General features: G+C 35.7%; 1 protein-coding gene across 1 annotated transcript in view; it reads left to right on the top strand.

The window, feature by feature from the left end:
- LOC149815984 (uncharacterized) overlaps window positions 1–22,122 on the top strand; it is a 60,807-nt gene that overhangs the window by 12,299 nt on the left and 26,386 nt on the right. Inside the window, exons 4-7 of the mRNA XM_089988853.1 lie at window positions 14,559–14,617; window positions 19,875–19,898; window positions 21,710–21,792; window positions 21,913–21,977. Coding sequence (XP_089844979.1) covers window positions 14,559–14,617; window positions 19,875–19,898; window positions 21,710–21,792; window positions 21,913–21,977 — 231 coding nt within the window. The remainder of the gene's footprint in view (window positions 1–14,558; window positions 14,618–19,874; window positions 19,899–21,709; window positions 21,793–21,912; window positions 21,978–22,122) is intronic.

The following is a 22,122-nucleotide window of genomic DNA, read 5'->3' as shown; positions in this document are numbered from 1 at the left end:
CGGGTCAAGGGGTAACAATAGCGCACACAGAGTTTTTTATTCTCGTGGTCCCCTAAAACTGAAACTCTAAGATTCTCATTCTAACGACGAAAGATCTCAGAACATATATTACACTGTTCTTTTATCTTTACTTGCTTATTAATAATCAATTCTTTAATTTACAAATTCAGTACGCAAACAAAGACATAAACTCGCATATTCTCCTGCAAAAACCATCACGGGATCACCGCCCTCGGAAAAACACAGAACAGTGCAATACAGTGCAACGACATTAATGCGATTTTTTGCGATGCATTTGAAATAAATAAAAGAGGAGCAAAACCAAAGCTCAAGACTCACCAGGCCTATGATGATTCATTTTAATCACCGATGCACCATAAACAAAAATCATAACATGCCATTATATGCAATGATGGCAACATGCTTTCAATGCACATTCATGTAACTTAACAATGTGCATGAAATACAACATCCATATGCATGTGTTCACGTACATGTGCTTTCATGTAACCATTCCACAAACATGCTTTCATTCATGAATCAACTTAATTTGAACAAGTGAACATTCATGCATTCTTGTACATGTGAAACACGCATCAATTTCATGTATGCACATGCACTTGAACAAAATTCTATATAGTATAATACTTAAGCATGTTACATCAATTCAAAACATTTTCATTTACATGTATTCAAACCCACGTACATGTACATAACCAAAATTTGGAAGTTGAACATGCATTCTAAATGTCTAATTCCAGATTTAAATAACATCCAGTGTTGAATATGATTTTTTTTTGAAGTTGGCTCATCAAGCCTTGTCGACACCATCGACTAGGGTTCAGCCCAACCCAGCTGAACCCAAACAGGCCACCCGCCTGTCCACAACACAAGGGAGAAACAAAATTTTTATTTCAAAAACTTTCGTTTCAAAATAGCTGTTTTTTTTCCTTTTTTTGAAAACAGATCGCTGCCCCAGCCGAGCCCACTGGGCTGGGCCCTGCAGGCCCAAGTCAGGCCTGTCAAAAACAGTCCTGACGAGGCCTGGCTGCACTAGGCAGGTCTGCCCAGACCACAGTGCACAGGAAATATTGCAGTTTCTTTTTTTTACAGATTGCTGCCCAGAACATAAGGCCCCCGTTGGTTAGTGAACCTGCAAGGCACTATGCAGCGCTTTCGGGCTAAAATCGACACATGATAATAATGAAAAAAAAAGAGAGGCTCCACTACTTTTGAGCATAAGAGCCCTTTGCAATGCTTGCATAGTTTGCTAATATACGAAAGAGTCCTGCAAACAGAGCACATAGGAAAATCAGGTGCCTCTGGAAGGATATCAAAAACATTCTCAATAACTCCAGTTTTTACCATGTCCATTTTACAAGCAGGTCTGCCTTTTTCCTAACTTCACAAGTGCCTTGGCCACAACCTCGTGAAGCATACAATTATTATCAAACAGAAGACCAACAAGAGGAATCACAGCCCCATGGGCAGCAACTAGTTCTGCTAAGTGTTCATCAACCAGTAGCTTATCTAGGGCTCAGACTACTGCAAGCTGAGCAGGGTTGGACTCAGCAAGAAGAAGTGACACAGGAGGTTCCACACAGTGTGCTGCAGCCAGTGTGGATCAAATCCCTGTGTTGCCAAAAAGAACACAGCCCAGCTGAACCTGGCAGGCCTGTCATGGCTCTGCCGGGTCTGGCCAAACCTGGCCAGACGAGCCGAGCTCGACTGGTCTGGTTGCTGGACCAAGAACCCTAATGTTAAATGCATGTGACGACACTTTAAGCATGCAAAAATTCAGTTCATACATGCATGGACAGGTTTACATAAATTATATATTTTCCTATGCATAAAAATATACTATGCAACTTAGCTTTTTGCATGCACATACCAACACACACTCCAAGCCTACATGCATGTACTTATTCACAAATTAAGATCATGTGCATATTCAGATTTCTCAAGTGATATGCATGCATATGCAGAATTTAAATCTAGCAATAAACCACCATCCAAATGTTTATTCAATAAGATATTCATGAAACATCAAAACTACCATAAAACAAGCATGTAACAAGCTATAGTTATCATGAAATAAATTTCTGTTTTAACAAATAACAAGCATGTACAAAAATTTTATTTTCGAAAAGATGAAAAGAATCAACAATACAACCATGGAGGAAGATCCATGAATCATCCTCCATGTGTTTTTTGAGAAAACATCCATATAAACACTATTTTCATGGATTTTCATCAAAAAGTTGCATGGAAATCAAATCCATGTTCTTTTTCTCATTCGAAATAAGAGAAAGACCCATACCTTTATCGTAAATCGAAAAAGAAACAAGATTAATGGTGAAAACTACGGATGATTGAAGAAGGTAGCCTTCTTCTTCTTCCTCTCTTTTTCTCTCTCTTCCTCTCTTTTTTTCCTTTTTATTTCTCTTTCTTCCCCTTTTTTTGATCTATTTATAGAGCTCTAGATGGGCTGGAGAAGATGTTAAAATACATGTAATCCATATATTATATATATATATATATATGAATTATCTAATATGCCCAATAGGGGTATTTTAGTCATTTCACAAGTACCCGATAGGGGTACTTGTTATTTTCCTTTATTTTTGTAATTCTTTTTACACTTTATTTTTTTCTTTTTCTTTTTGTTTTTTTGGTCACATAAAAGGGGCCCCACCATGGAGTCGATGGGGCCCCCAACGGTCACATTTGTGACCGTTGGGGGCTCCCAACGACTCCATGGGGAGCCCCTAGGTGGCTCTTCTTTTAAGGCCATAAGGCCATCCCTCCTCTCCTTCTTTTGTGTATATATAGGGGTGAACCCCTCTTGTATTTTTCACTCTTGAGAGTTCTCTCTCTTTTTCAATAAGAGACATTTATATTTTTATGTTGTGTTGTCTCTTGTGGGTTTGGGTGTTACCTCTTTTGTTTGTTCATTAGTGGGTATTGTAAGTGCTTATTGTAATAAGATATTGCGGAAATATAAAGAGTGCATACAAGCACTTATAACAATGAACAAAAGAGACAATATCACAAGTCCACGAAGGGACAATACAAGCACAATCCTTTAAGAAGGCAACAATATACAAAGCCTCTTATTGAAAAGAGAGAGAAGCTCTCCAAAGATAAAAATACACAAGGGGTTCACCCCTATTTATACAAGAGGAAGAGGAGGAAAAAGGAGGGCCAAAGGGCCTCAAAAGGAGAGCCAAAAGGGGGCTCCCATGGAGTCGTTGGGAGCCCCCAACGGTCACATTTGTGACCGTTGGGGGCTCCAACGACTCTATGTTGGAGCCCCTTTAGGTCCTCAAAAAACGAAATAAAAAGAATTAAAAAAACAAAAAATAAATAATTACATTTGGACAAAAAAATAAATAGTTGTTTTCTAAAACAGCTATGTGAAATTACAGAAATACCCCTATCGGGTATTGATGTAATATACAGTATATATATATGTATATATATATATATTAGATACATTTTAACACCCCCCCTCAAACTTTACGGGGGAATGACGGAAAGTTTGCCAAGAAGAAACATGAAGCGAGGAGCCGAAAGAGCTTTAGTGAAGAAGTCCGCCAACTGATATTCTGAAGTGACATATGACAGAGCAATAGTTCCTCGTAAGAATTCGTCACGAACATAGTGGCAATCCATTTCGATATGTTTTGTACGTTCATGGAAAGTATGATTGCTCGCAATATAGATGACACTCTTGTTGTCGCAACATAGCTTTGAAGCTTCAGTAATATCAACTCCCATGTCCTTAAGCAAACTGCGAAGCCATACAAGTTCCATTGTCGTGGTTGCCATCGCCCGGTACTCAGCTTCCGTGGATGATAGTGAAACTTTCTGCTGCTTCTTGCATCGCCAGGCAATCAACGAGTCCCCTAAAAAGACACAAAACCAATAGTTGAGACTCGATCATTGGGATTACCTCCCCAATCTGCATCAATATAAGCAAGAAGATTCAAGGAAGAAGAGGAGGATAGAAATAACCCTTTATTGATGGTATTCTGAATGTAGCGGATGATTCGGAGAACAACACTCATATGCACAGTTGTAGGAGCATGCTGAAATTGACTGATTGAGTGAACCGCATGAGTGTCTGGTCTGGTGATGGTCAAATAAGTAAGAGACCCAATGAGTTGTCTGTAAGGTGTGGGATCTTCCAGAAGAACCCCATCCTCTAATCGCAATTTGACATTAATAACCTCGGGAGTCTCTACCTTCTTATCATCAGAAATCCCAGACTTAGAGCATATATCTGCAGCAAGCTTCATCTGTGACAAAATATATTCTCTAGGAGAATATGCAACCTCAATTCCAAGAAAATATCTGAGAAAACCTAAATCAGACATATCAAAATTATCTTTTAACATATTTTTAACATTAATAATATTATTTTGATCATTCCCAGTGATAATCATATCATCAACATAAAACAACAAAATTACGATACTAGAACCTGTATTTTTAACAAAAAGAGCAGTGTCAGTATAACAAGAATGAAATCCTAATTTTATCATGATATCACTAAAACGATCATACCAAGCTTTAGGGCTTGTTTAAGACCATATAATGCCTTTAAAAGCCGAAGTGTTTGACCTTGCTTAATATTTATTCCGGGTGGCGGATCCATATAAACTTCTTCACTTAAACTTCCATTTAAAAAAGCATTTTTTACGTCAAGTTGATAAATAGGCCATTTTTTGGTTGATGCGACAACTATTAAGGTTCTGACACTAGTCATTCGAGCTACAGGAGCGAATGTTTCTTCGTAATCAATGCCATACTCTTGGGAGTACCCCTTAGCAACTAATATGGCTTTATATCGTTCTAAAGAGCCATCGCTTTTAGTTTTAACTTTGAAGACCCAGCGACAACCAATAGGTTTTTTGTGTGAGGGTAAATTAACTATTTCCCCGGTATTGGCCTTTTTTAAAGCATTTAGTTCAACTTGCATGACTTCAACCCAATGAGGTATAGATTTAGCTTGATTATAGTGAGCCAGTTCAAAATAAGAATGTAGGGTTATCAAACATGCCCGATAATTGGGAGTTAAGGAATCATAGGATACAAACCTATTTGGGGGTATTGATATTCTAGAAGAATGCCTAACTTGTGGTTCCTCAGTGGATTCAGAGACTTGAGAGTATTTTTCGAGGGCACTAATAGGTTTTTCTTGATTTCTTCTTGAGTAAACATTTATATTGGCATTACTATCATGAACATTTGTATTTGAATCACTATCATTGGAGAGTGTTATGTCAAGAGGGGATACCTCATGAGTATCATCTATTTTTTCAAGGGAATCTTCTTGTATGTCATCAATAAGATCATATAAGAATATATAATCAATTTCATTTGTCTCTTCTATTTTATCGAAACCGTTTTCTTCTTCTAGAAAAGTTACATCTTTTGAAACATATAGTTTATCATTCTTAAAATCATAACATCTATACCCTTTTTTATTTTCACCATATCCGAAAAATACACATTCAAGTGCTTTTGGAGATAACTTATCCCTTTTATGAAGTAGGACAAAACATTTGCAATAAAAAATACGAAGACGATTAAAATCGGGTGAAAACTTAAAGAGTTTCTCATAGGGAGAAACATTTTTTAACTTAGAAGAGGGCATTCTATTGATTAGATAGGTTGAGGTAAGAACGGCTTCGACCCAAAACTTCTTTGGAATATTTTTAGACACAAGTAATGTTCTAGCGGTTTCTATAATGTACCTATGTTTCCTCTCCGCTAGGCCATTTTGTTGAGGAGTCATAGGACATGACTTTTGATGGCAAATGCCATTTTGGGTTAAATAGTTTTGAAATTCATGAGATAAGTATTCGTCACCGGAATCAGATCTTAAAATAGATGTTATTTTGAAATTGATTTTGAATCTTTTTATGAAAATCTTTAAAGAAAGTAAATACTTCCGACTTATGACTAAGGAAATAAATCCAAACATACCGAGTAAAGTCATCAATAAACGTAACATAATATGAATAACCCCCTTTAGACATAACCGGAGAAGGCCCCCAAACATCCGAATGCACCAATTCAAAAGGCCTTGATGAGAGAGAAGTTCTAGTTAGAAATGGAATAGACTTCATTTTTCCAAAAATGCAATCTTTGCAATTAATTTCTTTTTCCTTACAAAATTTGTTTCCAAAAGGAAAGAGATACATTTTGGAATAACTTGGATGACCAAGTTTTTTATGCCAAGTTTCCATGTTTTTTTCTTGGACATAAGAACAAAAAAAGTTTGTAGGGAGATCAAGATGGTCCATATAATAGAGGTCTCCCTTTCTATGGCCTTGCCCAATCCGCTTCTCGGACCGGAGATCCTGCACAAAGCAACCATTAGATGAGAAAGATATTTCACATCCATGGTCGGCAATTTGAGAAACCGAAAAAAGGTTTAAATTTAATTTGGGAACAACTCTTACTTTTGGAACACAAAAAATTTGTGAATCTTTAAAAGAGCCAATACTTGAAATTTTCAAAAAAGTTCCATCGGCCGTAGAGACACAAGAGTCCTTTGAATTGGTGCAAACATCACTAAGTGCATTTTCATGAGGGGTCATATGAAAAGAAGCTCCGGAATCAAAGATCCAAGAATACGTACCGGGTGATGGTGTTGAAGCAATAGCCGCACCCGATGTGGAGGAAGAAACTTTTAGCATTTGTTGGAGAGCCATAGATATTTGTCCAAGAGTTTCTTTAATATCATTGTTCTTGCCTTCATCTTCTTTGGTGGTGGTTTCTTCAAGAGAAGCCACTTTAGGCTTGAAGGTTCCAATAAGCTTTGGACAAGCGGGTCTAATGTGACCCGACTCATTGCAATAATGACAAACAATCATTTTTCTTCCTCCATTGTAGTTCCCTTGTTTCCCAAAATGAGGAGGCTTATAGGTTCTAACATTGTTACCCGGTTTGGATACGGCAAGGACTTCATCAACATGCTTACTCATGCCAAGCCTTGTTTCTTCTTGGGTGATTTCGGCAATAGCATCCTCAATAGGAGGAAAAATAGATCTATGAAGAAGTGAGGATCTCACTTGCTCAAATTCGGGACGTAGCCCAAAAAGAAATTGAAACAATCGCTCTTGTTCCATTTGTTTTTGTCTTAAATCAATATCTTCCATAGAAACCCACTTTGGCTCCAAGAGAGCCAATTCATTCCATAGTGGGTTTAGGGCACTATAGTAGTCTTGAATGCTAGAATCACCTTGCTTGGTGGTTCTAATCTTTTCTTGCAAGAAGTATGCTCTTGCAAGATCCTTTTGGGTATACATACCTCTCATAAAGGACCAAGCCTCATTAGCTCTACGAAATTTAGCTATATTAGCACATACCTTAAGCTCCACATTGTTCATAAACCACGCAAGGATTTTTGCGTGATTGCTTTCCCAATCTTCCACTTCCTTTTGATGATTTTCAATGGCCTTGAGGCGAGCATCTCCCTCAAGAGCCTTTTCTTGATCTTCTTTCATCTTCGTGAGCATAAGCTTAGGTTTCGGAACGGTCCCCATGACAAAACCCCAAAGCTTCTTTCCTTTGAGATTATTCTCCATTGCCGATGCCCACATCATATAATTCTTTCCATTGAGCTTGAAAGATAGATCAATCTTTGTCTCCATGATGTTGCCAAGAAGTGAGAAGAAGTCCACTAAGTATGAGATACACGAACCACACCTTTTCTTCAAGAATCGAGTGGCTCTGATACCATGTAATGAGATATTGCGAAAATATAAAGAGTGCATACAAGCACTTACAACAATGAACAAAAGAGACAATATCACAAGTCCACGAAGGGACAATACAAGCACAAGCCTTTAAGAAGGCAACAATATACAAAGCCTCTTATTGAAAAGAGAGAGAAGCTCTCCAAAGATAAAAATACACAAGGGGTTCACCCCTATTTATACAAGAGGAAGAGGAGGAAAAAGGAGGGCCAAAGGGCCTCAAAAGGAGAGCCAAAAGGGGGCTCCCATGGAGTCGTTGGGAGCCCCCAACGGTCACATTTGTGACCGTTGGGGGCTCCAACAACTCTATGTTGGAGCCCCTTTAGGTCCTCAAAAAACGAAATAAAAAGAATTAAAAAAACAAAAAATAAATAATTACATTTGGACAAAAAAATAAATAGTTGTTTTCTAAAACAACTATGTGAAATTACAGAAATACCCCTATCGGGTATTGATGTAATATACAGTATATATATATATGTATATATATATATTAGATACATTTTAACACTTATTGCACTCTTTGTTTTTCCGCATATTTCATTACATGGTATCAGAGCCTTGCGTATGCTCTTCTTCTTAATATAGCTAGTTGAGTAGTTATATATTATTGTTTTTTGTATCTCTTTTCGTTTGTCCTCTTGTAAGTGATTAAATGGAAGGAGAACAAAAGATTGATCTCTCCTTCAAGCTTAATGGCTCAAACTGCATGATGTGGGCCGCCGCCATGGAGAACAACCTCAAAGGTAAAAAACTTTGGGGATACGTTATGGGCACCATTCCGGAACCACAACTCCAAGTCACTAAGATGGATGGTGATCAAGAAAATGCTCTTGAAGGAAATGCATGCATGAAGGCCATTGAAGATCACCAATCTAAAGTGAAAGATTGGGAAAGTAAGCATGCGAAGATTCTTGCTTGGTTCATGAACAATGTGGAGCTCAAGATTTGCGACAACATTGCTAAGTTTCGGATGGCTAATGAAGCATGGTTCTTTATGAAAGGTATGTTTACTCAAAAAGACCTTGCTCGTCAATTCTTTCTCCAAGAAAAAATCCGGACTATCAAGCAAGGAAAAATGAGTGTAAGGGATTACTATAGCACTCTTGGACCCTTATGGAATGAGCTATCTTTACTAGAACCAAAGTGAGTTTCTAGTGTGGATGTGAAACTAAGAACAAAACAAATGGAAAAAGAACACTTTTTTCAATTTCTACATGGGCTTAGGCCCGAGTATGAACAAGTTAGATCTTTCCTTCTTCAAGCCTCTTTCCTTGAAAGATGCCATAGCCGAAATATGCGAAGAAGAAACTCGTCTTGACATGATTAAAGGAGGAGATATGTTTTGGCCGTATCTAAACCCGGCAACCATGTAAAAGCCTATAAGCCTCCACACTTTGGAAGGCAAAATTGTTAAAATATGATGTATACATATATATCTATATATTTAGATTATGACATATACACATATATATGTCTATATGTCTATCTAAATATATAAATATATATATTTATTTTGTAATACCCGCTAGGGGTAATTCTATCATTTCACCTGTTCACGCATATCCTAGATATGCTTCTTTTTCCTTTTTCTTTTTTATTCTTTTTCCTTTTTTTGTTTTTTTACTTTTTCTTTTTTTATTGTTTGAAGGGGTCCACATAGAGACGTTGGACCCCTCCAACGTCCCTATGGGAGCCCCTCCTTGGGTCCCTTGCTGTGTATAAATAAGGGGCATGGCCCCATGTATTCTTTAAGCTTCTTATGAAGCATTTTATGAGTGAACTATATTTTTTTACCTCTTTGTGTGGTTGACCACTTTTTGTGGTTTATTTTGCCTATTTGTGGCCTCTTGTGTATGTGAGTGCTTTCGTGCTTACTCTTGGAGATTTCGCCTCTCTCGTTTCACACTTCATTACATGGTATCAGAGCCTTGGTTGTGAAGGCTTCATTGGATCCTCTCTTGACAAGTAATATCTCTCCTCTCTTTTGTCTCAAATTTCTTTTTCTAGAAATGGCCAACAAAGATGCAAAAATCGATCTCTCATTCAAATTGGATGGGACCAATTACCGCATGTGGACGGCCGCTATGGAAAATAATCTCAAAGGTAAAAAACTTTGGGGTTATGTATGTGGAACCATTCCGGAACCACAATTGAAGTTAACTAAGTTTGAAGGAAATGAGGAAAAAGCATTGAACGAAGAAGAAAAAGAGAAGGCTATTCTTGATTACTCTTCTAAAATGGAAGATTGGGAAAGTGAGCATGCTAAAATTCTAGCATGGTTCATGAATAATGTCGAATTGAAGATTTGTGCAAATCTTGCTAAATTCAAGAAGGCTAATGAAGCTTGGTTTTTTATGAAAGGCATGTACACCCAAAGAGACCTTGCTAGGCATTTTTTTCTACAAGAAAAGGTAAGAGCTACTAAGCAAGGTGATATGAGTATTAGGGATTACTATAGTGCTCTATCCTCTTTATGGGATGAGCTTGTCCTTCTCGAACCGCAATGGGAAGGAAGTGCTATTGCCATGAGACAAGAGCAAATGGAAAAAGAAAGGTTCTTTCAATTTATTCATGGGCTTCGTCCCGAATTTGAGCAACTTAGAGGATCCCTTCTTCATAGGGCCTCTACTCCTCTAAGTGATATTTTGGCCGACTTATGTCAAGAAGAAACTAGGTTGGCCTTGAAAAGAGATGTTGATGAAGTTCATGCCGTGTCTAGACCCGGCAACAATGTTAGATCATATAAACCACCACATTTTTGAAAGAATAATGGCGGTGGAGGAAGAAAAATCATTTGTCATAATTGTAATGAACCGGGCCATATTCGTCCGGATTGTCCTAAATTCAAAAAGAAGGTGGCTTCCGTGGGTGAAACTCCTCCTATCATCAATGAAGACTCAAAGAAGGATGGAGACATAAAGGAGTCCATCGCTCATCTAACCGAAACCCTTCAACAATTTATAAAGATGAACTCCTCTACATCATCCTCTTCACCTTCCACTTCCGGTGCTGCGAAGCCATTTTGTTCTTCAAGGAAGTTAGCATTTCTTGACACATACAATTTATTGTTTCGAACATCATAGCATCTATAGCCTTTTTTATTTTCACCATAGCCAATGAATACACATTCAAGAGCTTTAGGTGACAATTTATCTTGTCCTTGACTAAGTACAAAGCATTTGCATCCAAAGATTCTTAGTCTATTAAAATCAGGGGTAATTTTAAATAATTTTTCAAAAGGTGAAACATTTTTTAAAGAAGAAGAGGGCATACGATTTATAAGATATGTTGCGGTAAGAAGGGCTTCGGCCCAAAAATTTTTAGGAACATTTTTAGATACAAGAAGAGTTCTTGTGGTTTCGATTAAATGTCTATGTTTCCTTTCCGCAAGACCATTTTGTTGCGGAGTTTTAGGATAAGATCGTTGGTGCAAAATTCCATTTGTTTTAAAATAATTTTGAAAATCTTTAGACATGTATTCCCCTCCAGAGTCAGATCTAAATATGGCTATATTGTTTTGCAATTGATTTTGAATAAGAACATGAAATTCTTTAAAATTAGTGAAGACATCAGATTTATTCTTAATAATGTAAACCCAAGTATATCTGGTAAAGTCATCGATAAAAGAAACATAGTAAGAATAGCCCCCTTTAGACATAACGGGTGCCGGTCCCCATACATCGGAATGCACAAGTTCAAAAGGCCTTTTTGACACGAAATTACTATGTGAATATGGAAGGGAATGAATTTTGCCAAGAATACAATCATTGCATGTAAATGTATTTGTATTACAAAATTTTTCCAAAAAGAGAAAGAGGTACAACTTGAAAATACTAGGGTGTCCAAGCCTCTTATGCCAAGTCTCAATATCTTTAGATTGAACATGATTACAAAATGATTTGGATGGCAAAGACAAAAAATCCATATAATAAAGGTCCCCTCTTCTATGGCCTTGCCCAATCCGCTTTCCGGACCGGAGATCCTGCACATAGCAATGAGTTGGTGAAAAAGAGACATTACACTCAAAATCGGTAATTTGAGAAACGGAAAAAAGATTTAGATTAAGTTTTGGAATAATTCGAATTTTGGGAACAAAAAATTCTTTGTTTTGGTCATAAATTTTCTCAAGATTTCCAATGCCTTCAACATTCAAGGATGTTCCATCGGCGGTGGATACATATGATTTAAATTTATTGAGACTTGGTTTTGACAAAAGTGATGCATTTGGAGTCATATGGAAAGAGGCACCCGAGTCAAGAATCCAAGAAGTCATACCTGGAAAGGAGGGACAACAAGCATGTGCCTATCACGAATTGTTGCGTAAGTTTATTTGGTTATAAATGAAGAATAAAATAAAATCAGCAATCATCACTATTTCTTAATGCTGTCAAGTGGTCTAAGTGTCATCTTTTCATCACTCTCCCTCACCCCCATCCTCTCATTTCTCTATATGCACATTTTTCTAAACAAACATCTTTCTCTCTACATTTTTTTAAACACATAATCTCTTTTATCCACACCACTTATCTCTTCTCACATTAATTTTTTTATATGTTTTAATAGTAAAACAAACTTATTTTTATTTGTAATTAAAATACATAAATCCTTATCAATAATATCAATTAAAGTGTTCACTATAAGTATACATTATAGAAAATACACACATACACATTTCCTTGTGTCCTAATTAAAAAAATATTGAGATTTTTTAAAAAATAAAAATAAAAGAAATAATGCATAGGATGGGAAGAATAAATTTTGCCAGCATTTTTTGGGTAAAAGTGTAAAAATCAGTGGCAAAGTTTTTGAAACAAAAGAATCAAAAACTAGGAAAGCATGTTTAAATTATTAAAAAATAGGATAAATAAAATATTGCAAATTTTCTATTTTAAAAAAGATGTGATGTTTTATCTTTTGATAAATTTCCATTATATCACAATATTCCCAGAATGTCAGCTATATCTGTGACTTTTTTATCCATTAAAGAACAATTCGACTAGTGACCTCTTCATAAACGCTGCCATTTGTTGATCATTATAACCTAAATATTAAATTTTGTTAAATTGTAGCATTGCAATATTTTCCATTTTAACAACATTATGTTCTTCGTTAGCCTTCTCACTAAACTTGGGTTCCGTTTCTTTAGTTCTAGTTCTTGTTGGCCTGTTGAAAAATCATTAGTTTGTCGTTTTATTAAACTGTAAAACTTTCTTCATTATTGTGTTATTCCAAAGATCTAGTTTTTCTTTGGCTCCTGTAGTACAACTGCAACTGCAACATACATCATCTATAAATAACACATTACATGCGACTTTTTATTGATTGGAGAATATTAATTATCTGCTACAGTATGACCACTGGGAATAAGTTCCCGTTTAAATAGACCCTTTATGAAGCCCGATCTTAACTAAGGATATGCTCACTTTTCTGTATTTAGTTTTTAAAATAGCTTCTCCGCATCATACATATCTTAAATAATTTGGCTATTTACATATAAGATTTCTTTACTCTTTAGAGTTGGTCACATTAAGTTTTGCAAAATGGTGTCATAAACTCATAATGCTATTTAAATTAATGAAAACCATTTGGAAATCTTCTCTTAATTTGTCTCTGTTATAGATCTTCATGGCATGAACCAGATTGTTTTTCCGAAACGTATGAATCTGTTTTTAAACATGATTCCTTTTTTTTTTTGATTTATAATATGGCATAAGTTTAGTATATTAATGGTTAATTTAGTTCTAAATATCCCCCTTGTTGATTGAAAAAACTATGTTGCCTTTATTTATTCAGTTAAGTCTAAGTATTATCTTGTTTGTTATCATTTTCATGGGCTCAGCCTCTTGGTCTGCTTTATCCCTCAGTTATTCATTTAACAAAAACACTTCTTCTGTCTGATCATGTTCTCATCAAAACTTTTTTATTTCATCTTTAGTGCATGATAAGGATCCCTAGTTTTCTTTTCTCCAAATTTCGCTGTATCATATTGTTTACTTTGTCTATATTTGCTTGGAATTTGTTACCATACTATTGCTGCTCATCTTTTGGATTCAAGGGAAACCTAAAAGAATCCTCTTATCATGCCTTCCTTTTCTTCACCATTTTGATCTTGTTTCCAGTTGTTCTTATGATTGTGGTCAACTTCCTGCTTACTGTTTCAGATCAAAACGAGCATCTTGCTAATAGACTACAAGGTTTTCGCTTGTGTCCAAATTAATCCTTTACAGGATAAAAGTTGTCAGAGATGGATCAACCTGATTAGCTGAATTGTGATACTGTAGATCTGTTATAGGTGGATCTTCTCAGTTCCATCATCTGTACATTGTCTTTAGGACCTCTCATATATGGTATATTTAGATGTGCCTTCACTTGTCTTTCAAAGTACGTGAGTTTTCTCTGAGATGTTCGTTGTCTTTTCTTGTTGTGGTAGACTACCATAACAAATACTTTTGCTGACACGTGGCTTCTTGGTGATCTGTGGTTCTCGTTGTCATTTTCATGGTGTGTGGTTTTGGTATATGAATATTGATTATGCATGCATACATCTCTTTGTTGCAGATAGTCTTTAGATGAAGCAATTGATTTAATCATTACAAGAAGCTTTCTCTTCCTGTGCGTAATGATAATAACGTGCTTTCATTTTCCATCAGCAGGATCATAACATGCCCAACATATTGATTTATTGATTATGATTTTCTATTGTACCCCCTGGAATGCCAATATTTACAAGGTTCCTGTGAATCACCATGTTCTAATATTGATATCAATGTCTAACTTCTGCAGATCCTTATATTGATATGATCATGGCAGATGGAATTTCTGCTCTTTGCAATGACTTGCAGGTAATTCTCTCTCTGCATGATCAGGTGCTAAGCTAGATCTTCTGTTGTTATTGGTGGATCTTTCTCAGTGGAATGGCACGAGTTCTGTGATCTGGTTGAATGTAGTGATCATTTTATATGGTACTGCATACGCTTCATACTTCAGAAACTTCGAGTTTTCGTCTTGCGCTGGGACAGACACTTCAGAAAGAATATCTGCTGGATTTTTATTCTTTGCATCTCAAATTTCTCCTCAGAGACGGTGCAAATCATTGTGCTATGTTTTTCATTGATACACTGTTTTCCATTTGCTGCCAAATTGTGTTGAGGATGGAGTTGCCAAAAATTTCCTCTTTTAGATGCTGTTGAAATGTGGTGTTGGAATTGCCAACTCCATCAATGGTGCATTGTTTTGGCAGCACCACTGCTCCCAAATGACAGATAGTGTTGGGTCACTGCTCTCAAACATAAGAGGGTGTTGGAGAAACCACAATGCACCAATTAAAAGCTCCCAAAGAGAGCTCGGCAGTCATTGTCAAACTCTGACACATTTGGTGGTTTCTGTAAAACTTGATCTTCTGTATGAGCCATGTAGTCAAAAGCCCAGCTAGGCACCGACTAACGCCTAGGCTTTGCAATTCCTAGGTGGCTACCTTAAATGATGCTAATTTTTCCAACTAGGCACCGACTAAGGTGCCTAGTCAGCGACTAAGCTGCCTCTGCCTAGGCACGAGGGAAGTTTAGTTATTTATTATTCTTATATATATATATAATTATATATACATGTATGTGTTTGTGTGATTTGTTCTGTAAAACCATGAAAACATGTGTGTGTGCTACTTTGCTTTTGTGATTTTTTATGTAAAACATTGAAAGCATGCACAATTGATTTTAATTGATTATGTTTTTTATATATGTGTGCTACTTTGTTTCTGATGAATTTTTCTATAAAAGCCTAAAAGCATCTTTAGTATTATGAATTATGTATTATGTTATTTATATATGTATGTGTTATTGTGCTTTTGTGAAAGGTTGAAAGCATATTTTGTTGATTATACTGAATATGTTATGAATAATTGAATATATATATATATATATAGATAGATAGATAGATAGATAGAGATAGAGAGAGAGAGAGAGAGAGAGAGAGAGAGAGAGAGAGAGAGAGAGAGAGAGAGAGAGAGCAATGCTCCGGTGCTCCGGGAGTACCTACTCCCACATACTAGAAATTATGGTTGTAGGTTGTCTTCTCAATTAAACCTTATGGATGTACTCAACATAGTTTATTTGATAGGAATCATGCTTCGGATCATGTTTTTGGACATAAAAATAGGATTTTTTTAGTCATGAAGGTTTGATACATTGTTAACCGTTGATTTTTAAAGGTCTTAAAAAACATACTTATATGCTATAATCACATGATCTGAAACTTGTTTTCTACTAAATGATGCCTATAAATCATATCTATAGGGTCTGATCATTAAAAAAAGTTTAAGAAATTTAAAAATATAAAGCTTCTATTAAGTGGGAGTAGGTACTCCGGGAGCACCTTATCATTACCAATATATATATATATATATATATATATATATATATAGATAGATAGATAGATAGATAGGTAGATAGATAGATAGATAGATAAATATATTTGTGTGTACAATTCTATATATGTATATTCTGGTTATGTATATTAATATATTTTGTGAAAGCATGTGTAATCATGTACTTGTGTAATGAAAATATCTTTTTTATATCTTAATTGGGGTACCGACCAGCCTAGTCCTCCACTAGTCTTTGTAGGGGTCTACTGACTAGGCACCGCCTAGCGCATTTGACTACATAGTGTATGAGATAATCTTTGGCTTTTGAATGGATTGGGGTTAAAAACATCCACTTTAAAAGCTTCTGCCACATGTTAGATCATTCATATTGCTGACTACTCAGGAGAGATGGCACTGCAGGCACATGTATGGGCTTATGGTGCTACATAAACAAAGCGTCATGACTCATGCCCTCATGATGCACACATGCTTTAAGCTTTTGCAGCAAAAGCTTCTACGGGTTGTCCCATACATGACTTGGTAACTGAGCACCGCAATGACCACATCCTTGTGTGTGTGTGTGTGTGTGTGTGTGTGTGTGTGTGTGTGTGTCTGCAGGCAAGTGCACCCCAATAAAGATATGTGCTAATACTATTTTCAGCCCCAAGGAAGCATCTGGCATCTGGCATCTAGACATGACTAATTTCTCAGTGGACAACAGGGTTTCATACCTGGTTGATCAGCCATGAAGGCTGTTATACTTATGACATCTTGGTGAAGTTACATCCTATCCTCAAAGAGGCGCAGAAGCAGTTATTGGCAACATATGACTGTTTTAGTGGATCTAACCAAAGGGTTGTCACAAAAACCCCTTATTTTCAGAATATCATGATATATTGGAGAGATTTTCACAAAGCGATATCAAAAGCAATTTAAATATATTGAAATTATGGTTCTTTAAAATATTTTGAAGATATTGGGAAAATAGCGATGTATTTTTAAATATTTAGATGATATTGAACCAAAATGTTGTCACTAATGTCACCATTATTTTCAACATATCACCCTAGGAGCGATTTTCACAAAGTTCTTTCAAAATTTCAATATTTTGAGAATAGGGGCTTTTTGAAGTATTATGAAGTTATTGGGAAAAAAGTACTATTTTTAAATATTTACTATTTAAGCAAAATGTTCTTTTTGTCTCCTTATTTTTTATAATTTTGTATGCTTTCGACTTTATTTGTTTTTTACATCAATATTATTTTAAAAAGTCCATTTTCTTGTTCTTATTCTGTATTTAATTATATATCTTTTAAGAATTGCTGTTTTTTTCAAAAAAATGTTTTTTTCACTAGAGATTGCTCTGCTGAGAAACTACGTCACATGGACATGCCCAACAGGACACAGGACACACCATTTTTGTGCAGTTTCCTATCATGAATAGCCTGTAAGGGGACATGACATGGGCGTAAATTGAAGTATCCATGTGACATAGCTAAGAAATTGCTGGAGCTAATATTGGTGATTGTGTAGACAGGTATTCTTGGTATAATAATTTGCGGAGAATCTGACTATCCAAAGTATGATAGTCTTACAAGGTTCTTTAACTGGGTTTTGGAAATACTGTGTCCAATTAGTGCCAATAAAAAAACTTTTGAAAAGAAAAATTGCATAACTTAAGGAGGAAATGTGGGAAGAACGTGTAGCAGGTTCACCTTAGTCACAAGTGCATTATGCACTGGGCTAAAATCTTTCATCTTGGATCATATGCTTCAGAGTTATTTGTTTTCTTTGACTACTGCTTGGGAGCCGTGTATGATGAGATGATTATATGATTACACATATAAGCGGGAGGTATTTTGACTTTCTGCAAAGAAAAGAGAATACTCTGCAGTTATCTTGATGGTTCATTTCTTTAATGGCATTTGCCAAACTTCAGAGCAAAGCTTATGATGCTTATTTCGGCCACTAAGGTGTCACTTCTAACTTGCATATCATATGAAAGGAGTTCAATAAGACTATATTTCAATTTTATTTCATATGAGATAATATGCTTATACCATTCATTAGGAGATGAATAATTTGGGGCTGTCACATGGATATGGATGTGTGAACGGGACACAATGTGGATATACGCTTGGTACGATATGATAATTCTCAGAAATTAATACATGGGGACATGATTGTATACACATATAGATGCATGTATTTGTGTATATAAAACACCAATTCTAAATCACTATGATTAGGAACATCAAATAGATTTGGGGTTGACTCTATTTCCTTGGTCTGGAAGTGTCATATAGCATTCTCTTATTTGTTTTTTTTTTCCTTTTGCCTTAGGTTGAATATGCTATTGAATTGTTTCTTGTTCTTGACTTGCCAATATAGTTGATACCCTAGTTGGGCTCAATCTCAGGCAATCTCTTTTTCAATCATCCACTTCATGGCGCATAAAAGTTATAAACATTGTCGTGAGGTTGAACCGATTGCATCTCATTCAATAATTGCATGTTTTAGTTCATGCAATGGCACAGTTTGTGATGCTGTAGTAAAGCATTTTCCTTCTCCTTATCCTCCTCTTTAACCTGTATCTCTCTGTCACTGATTTTCAGAATACTGATGCAAACTCTCATTGGCGATTAACTAATGGATTTTGCATTTCTTATGGACATTCTTTGCTTTCTTAAAGTTATAAAACTGAGCGGCTGCTTGCCTGTGCCATTGCTGAAGCTGAATAGCATTTCTGAAACACTTTTGAGCTTGTTTTAATTTCCTGGCTTCGAGTATTTGTAGATTGGTTTTCTCTTATAGCGGTGGGAATATGATACTTTATGAGAAGAGTAAATTGTGGTGCACTGACAGTCTGAGACCATACTTAGCTTACTTGGGGGTGCCATTTCTCTTCTATTTCTTCTATGCAGCACCTCTTCTTTTCCATACTGAAATCTCATTAATTTACTGTCATGCACTCCTCTTGCTGAACTCTCCATGTTCTCTCATTTGATATATTGATCTTGATTTAGTTGCTATTTATATAAAGTTTTTCGGTCTGTGATTTAGTGAAAGGTATTGTTCAATCCTAAAGTTCTCTCTTCCTAGTTGACTTTCACACTTGATTCTGGCAGGGTGTGGAATTAACTACACATGGTTATCTTGTTAACTTGACCTTTTTTTGCTGGCATAACTTAAAGTGCTTGTGGTGTATCCAGATTCCTCAACTTTTTTCTTTCCTATTTTAATATGCGAGTGGTTTAACTAGAACATGCCAAAGCTAAGTAACCCTAGAAATGCATCTGGGCTTTCTGACAACATCCAAAATCACCTTATTGACATTATCATTTCTTGTCTAAATCTGATTATGAGGTTTTGTACAGAAGCTAATGTTCACAAACTTCAAAAATGCAATAATGTGCTAAATGCAAAAGTTATAAATTGTGCTACACGTCTACAAATGCTTTTCATTTGTTTTTTTATTTTTTGGAGTCTGTGGGTGAATTATTAGGTCCTGGTGGGAGATAGCGTGATCTAAAATTTATTATTCCAATTAGTTCATTTGTTATGCTTGAAGCACAGCATTTGGAAGTCATAGGTTTTATATGAATTTTTTATACTTAAGTTTTTTCCTGGTGTTACCTTATTCTTTTCAATCTTGTGCTTTCTTTTTTCTTCTCTTCATTAGTTTTTATCCTTATGCCTCTCAAAAAATTTTAACTGTAATTCATGGTTCTTTGCAGGTGGATCCTGGAGACATTGTCATGGTAAATGGATCATATTCATACTTATTGCTACCTTTTACTGAATTGCGATAATATGTTTGAGATAATGAGTACCTATCTCGACAATATATTGGCATTAGGACAGTATTATGATATTATCAATGCAATTACTTAGAAATTTATAAATTAAAGGGAAATTTTTTAATAAGCATCTAACTATTTGAAAATTTCCAAACACACCTAGCTTTTTCATAATGGTCAAAATGCACCTAAACTTTTTTCTGTTAATTAAAAACAGACTTCTGTTAAATTAACTCAGGTTTCTATTTTACATCATTTATATTTACCCTTGAAATTTCCAAAAGTCTCTCTCTCTTTCTCTTTTGGCAGTGGCTGCATTGGGGAGAACTGAGAAGAGATCGGTGATGGGTGGTAGCAGGTAGATAAGTGGTGGATGGTGGTGGTTTTCCTGTGGTAAAAGTGAGAAGAAGATCAATGAGCGGGGGTGGGTGGATAGGCGGTGGGCAATGGAGGCAGTGTTTGGTGGTAGCAGTGGGAAGAGAGATAAAAGAGGGTGGTGGGAAGATGGGGAATGGTGAGAGAACAGACATAAGGGAGTTGGTGGTTGTGGCTGTAAGAGCATATAGCATTCTTTGAGAAGGGTTGGATGGGCAGTGGCAGAAGAAGGGAGGTGTATGTAGTGCCATATCAGTGGTGGTCATTGAAAAATGGGGATGAGAATGAGAAATCTTTTTTCTTTTCTTTTTCATTGTAAGGGTATAACGATAACTGTGGTAAAATTTGACAGCAGGATTAACAGAAGAACGCCTCCAGGTTTTTTCTATTAACCAAGATAACATTTAGGTGTGCTTTTGGAAATTTGGAGAAGTGTGTTTTGTATTATTTTTTAAAATTAAGGTACTTTTTAAAAAAGTTGGAGAAGATAGTTCTTGTGACAATGTTTGGAAAATCTCAGCAATTTTTAAAAGAAAATAAAAATTGAAAAATAGAAAAGTTTAGTTTTTTACATGCATTCCACCAGTAAATATTAGGGATGAATGTAGTAATATAGCAATCAATGAATGGATTTGAATTTTTTCATGAACTTAAAGCTTTTGCAAAGCTTTTTCAGAATTTTATTATGATTTAAATGTGATAAGGTCAATTTGTTACAAAAAATGGTGAATAATAGACACACACACATATTCAAAGTAAAATTGCCAAACTACCCTTTACTGCTTTTCAAATTTTTGTTCGACTTTTAATTTTCCCTCTAAATATACTATATGCCTTTAAAAGTAACAATGTAAATTTCGAAACTGCCAAGCTGTAGGGTTAGATTGGTAGTTTTATCCTGGTTTAACACTTCTAAAGTTAATCCAAGAGGTTTAAAACATAATCACAAATCTTGTCCTCAGCAAAATATCAGCGGCGGAAAATCTCATGATATTTTGAAAAAATGAGTTTTTTCTCAGGAAAATATTGGTGTATATAAATATGTAAAATATATAAAAATAATAGTGAAAACCTTAATAATATAAAAACCCAGGAAAAAGTGTTTTTATCATGTTTATTATTGGGTTAGAAACATGATATTTACGAAACAAGTGGTATTTTGAAAATAGCGTTTTGTTGGGGGGGAGGGGGGAGGGGGGAGGGGGGGGGGGGTATAGTACTGCCCTTTTGAAAATATTGCAATAAAAGCATGATATTTTCAAAATATCTGCTATATTTATGACTATAGTTTAAAGTTAGATGACATCTTTCAGCACATAGTGGTCAATTTATTTTTAACAAGCAAAATCACCCTTGTTGATGTGCTAAACATCTTAATAATGTCTGTTTGGCCACAGTTAGTTGTGAGTTGGCATATGAAAGCTGCAACTATGTGTGAATTTTCTAGGCAGGAGTTCATAGGCGGATTGCAGGCACTTGGGTAAGAATTTGACCGAGTTCTCATCAACTCAATTGTTAACTTTTGCCTTTCATAAGTATGTGTTTTTATCATAGATTATGTCTGAGATAAGTGGATGACCAAAAAGCATTCGTATGGCAGGGTAGATTCTATTGAGAAGTTCAGGGAAAGGATACCATTTATGCGTGCCGAACTCAAAGATGAACGTATGTGCATAACATTTTTGTGCAAAAGCTTGCATTTTTCAATTAGAAAACTTTGATCGATATACATTCCTCTGAACTGAGAATCCAAGCTTTGCCCACTCTTCTTTTTCCATGTACCACATATTATTTCAAGTGTAGGCTTATC

This window comes from Nuphar pumila, chromosome 15, assembly GCF_984573655.1.
Source record: "Nuphar pumila chromosome 15, dmNupPumi1.hap1.1, whole genome shotgun sequence".
NCBI classification, from domain to species: Eukaryota; Viridiplantae; Streptophyta; class Magnoliopsida; order Nymphaeales; family Nymphaeaceae; genus Nuphar; species Nuphar pumila.
Note: the sequence above shows the minus strand (reverse complement) of the source record. Positions and strands in the feature narration are given on the sequence as shown.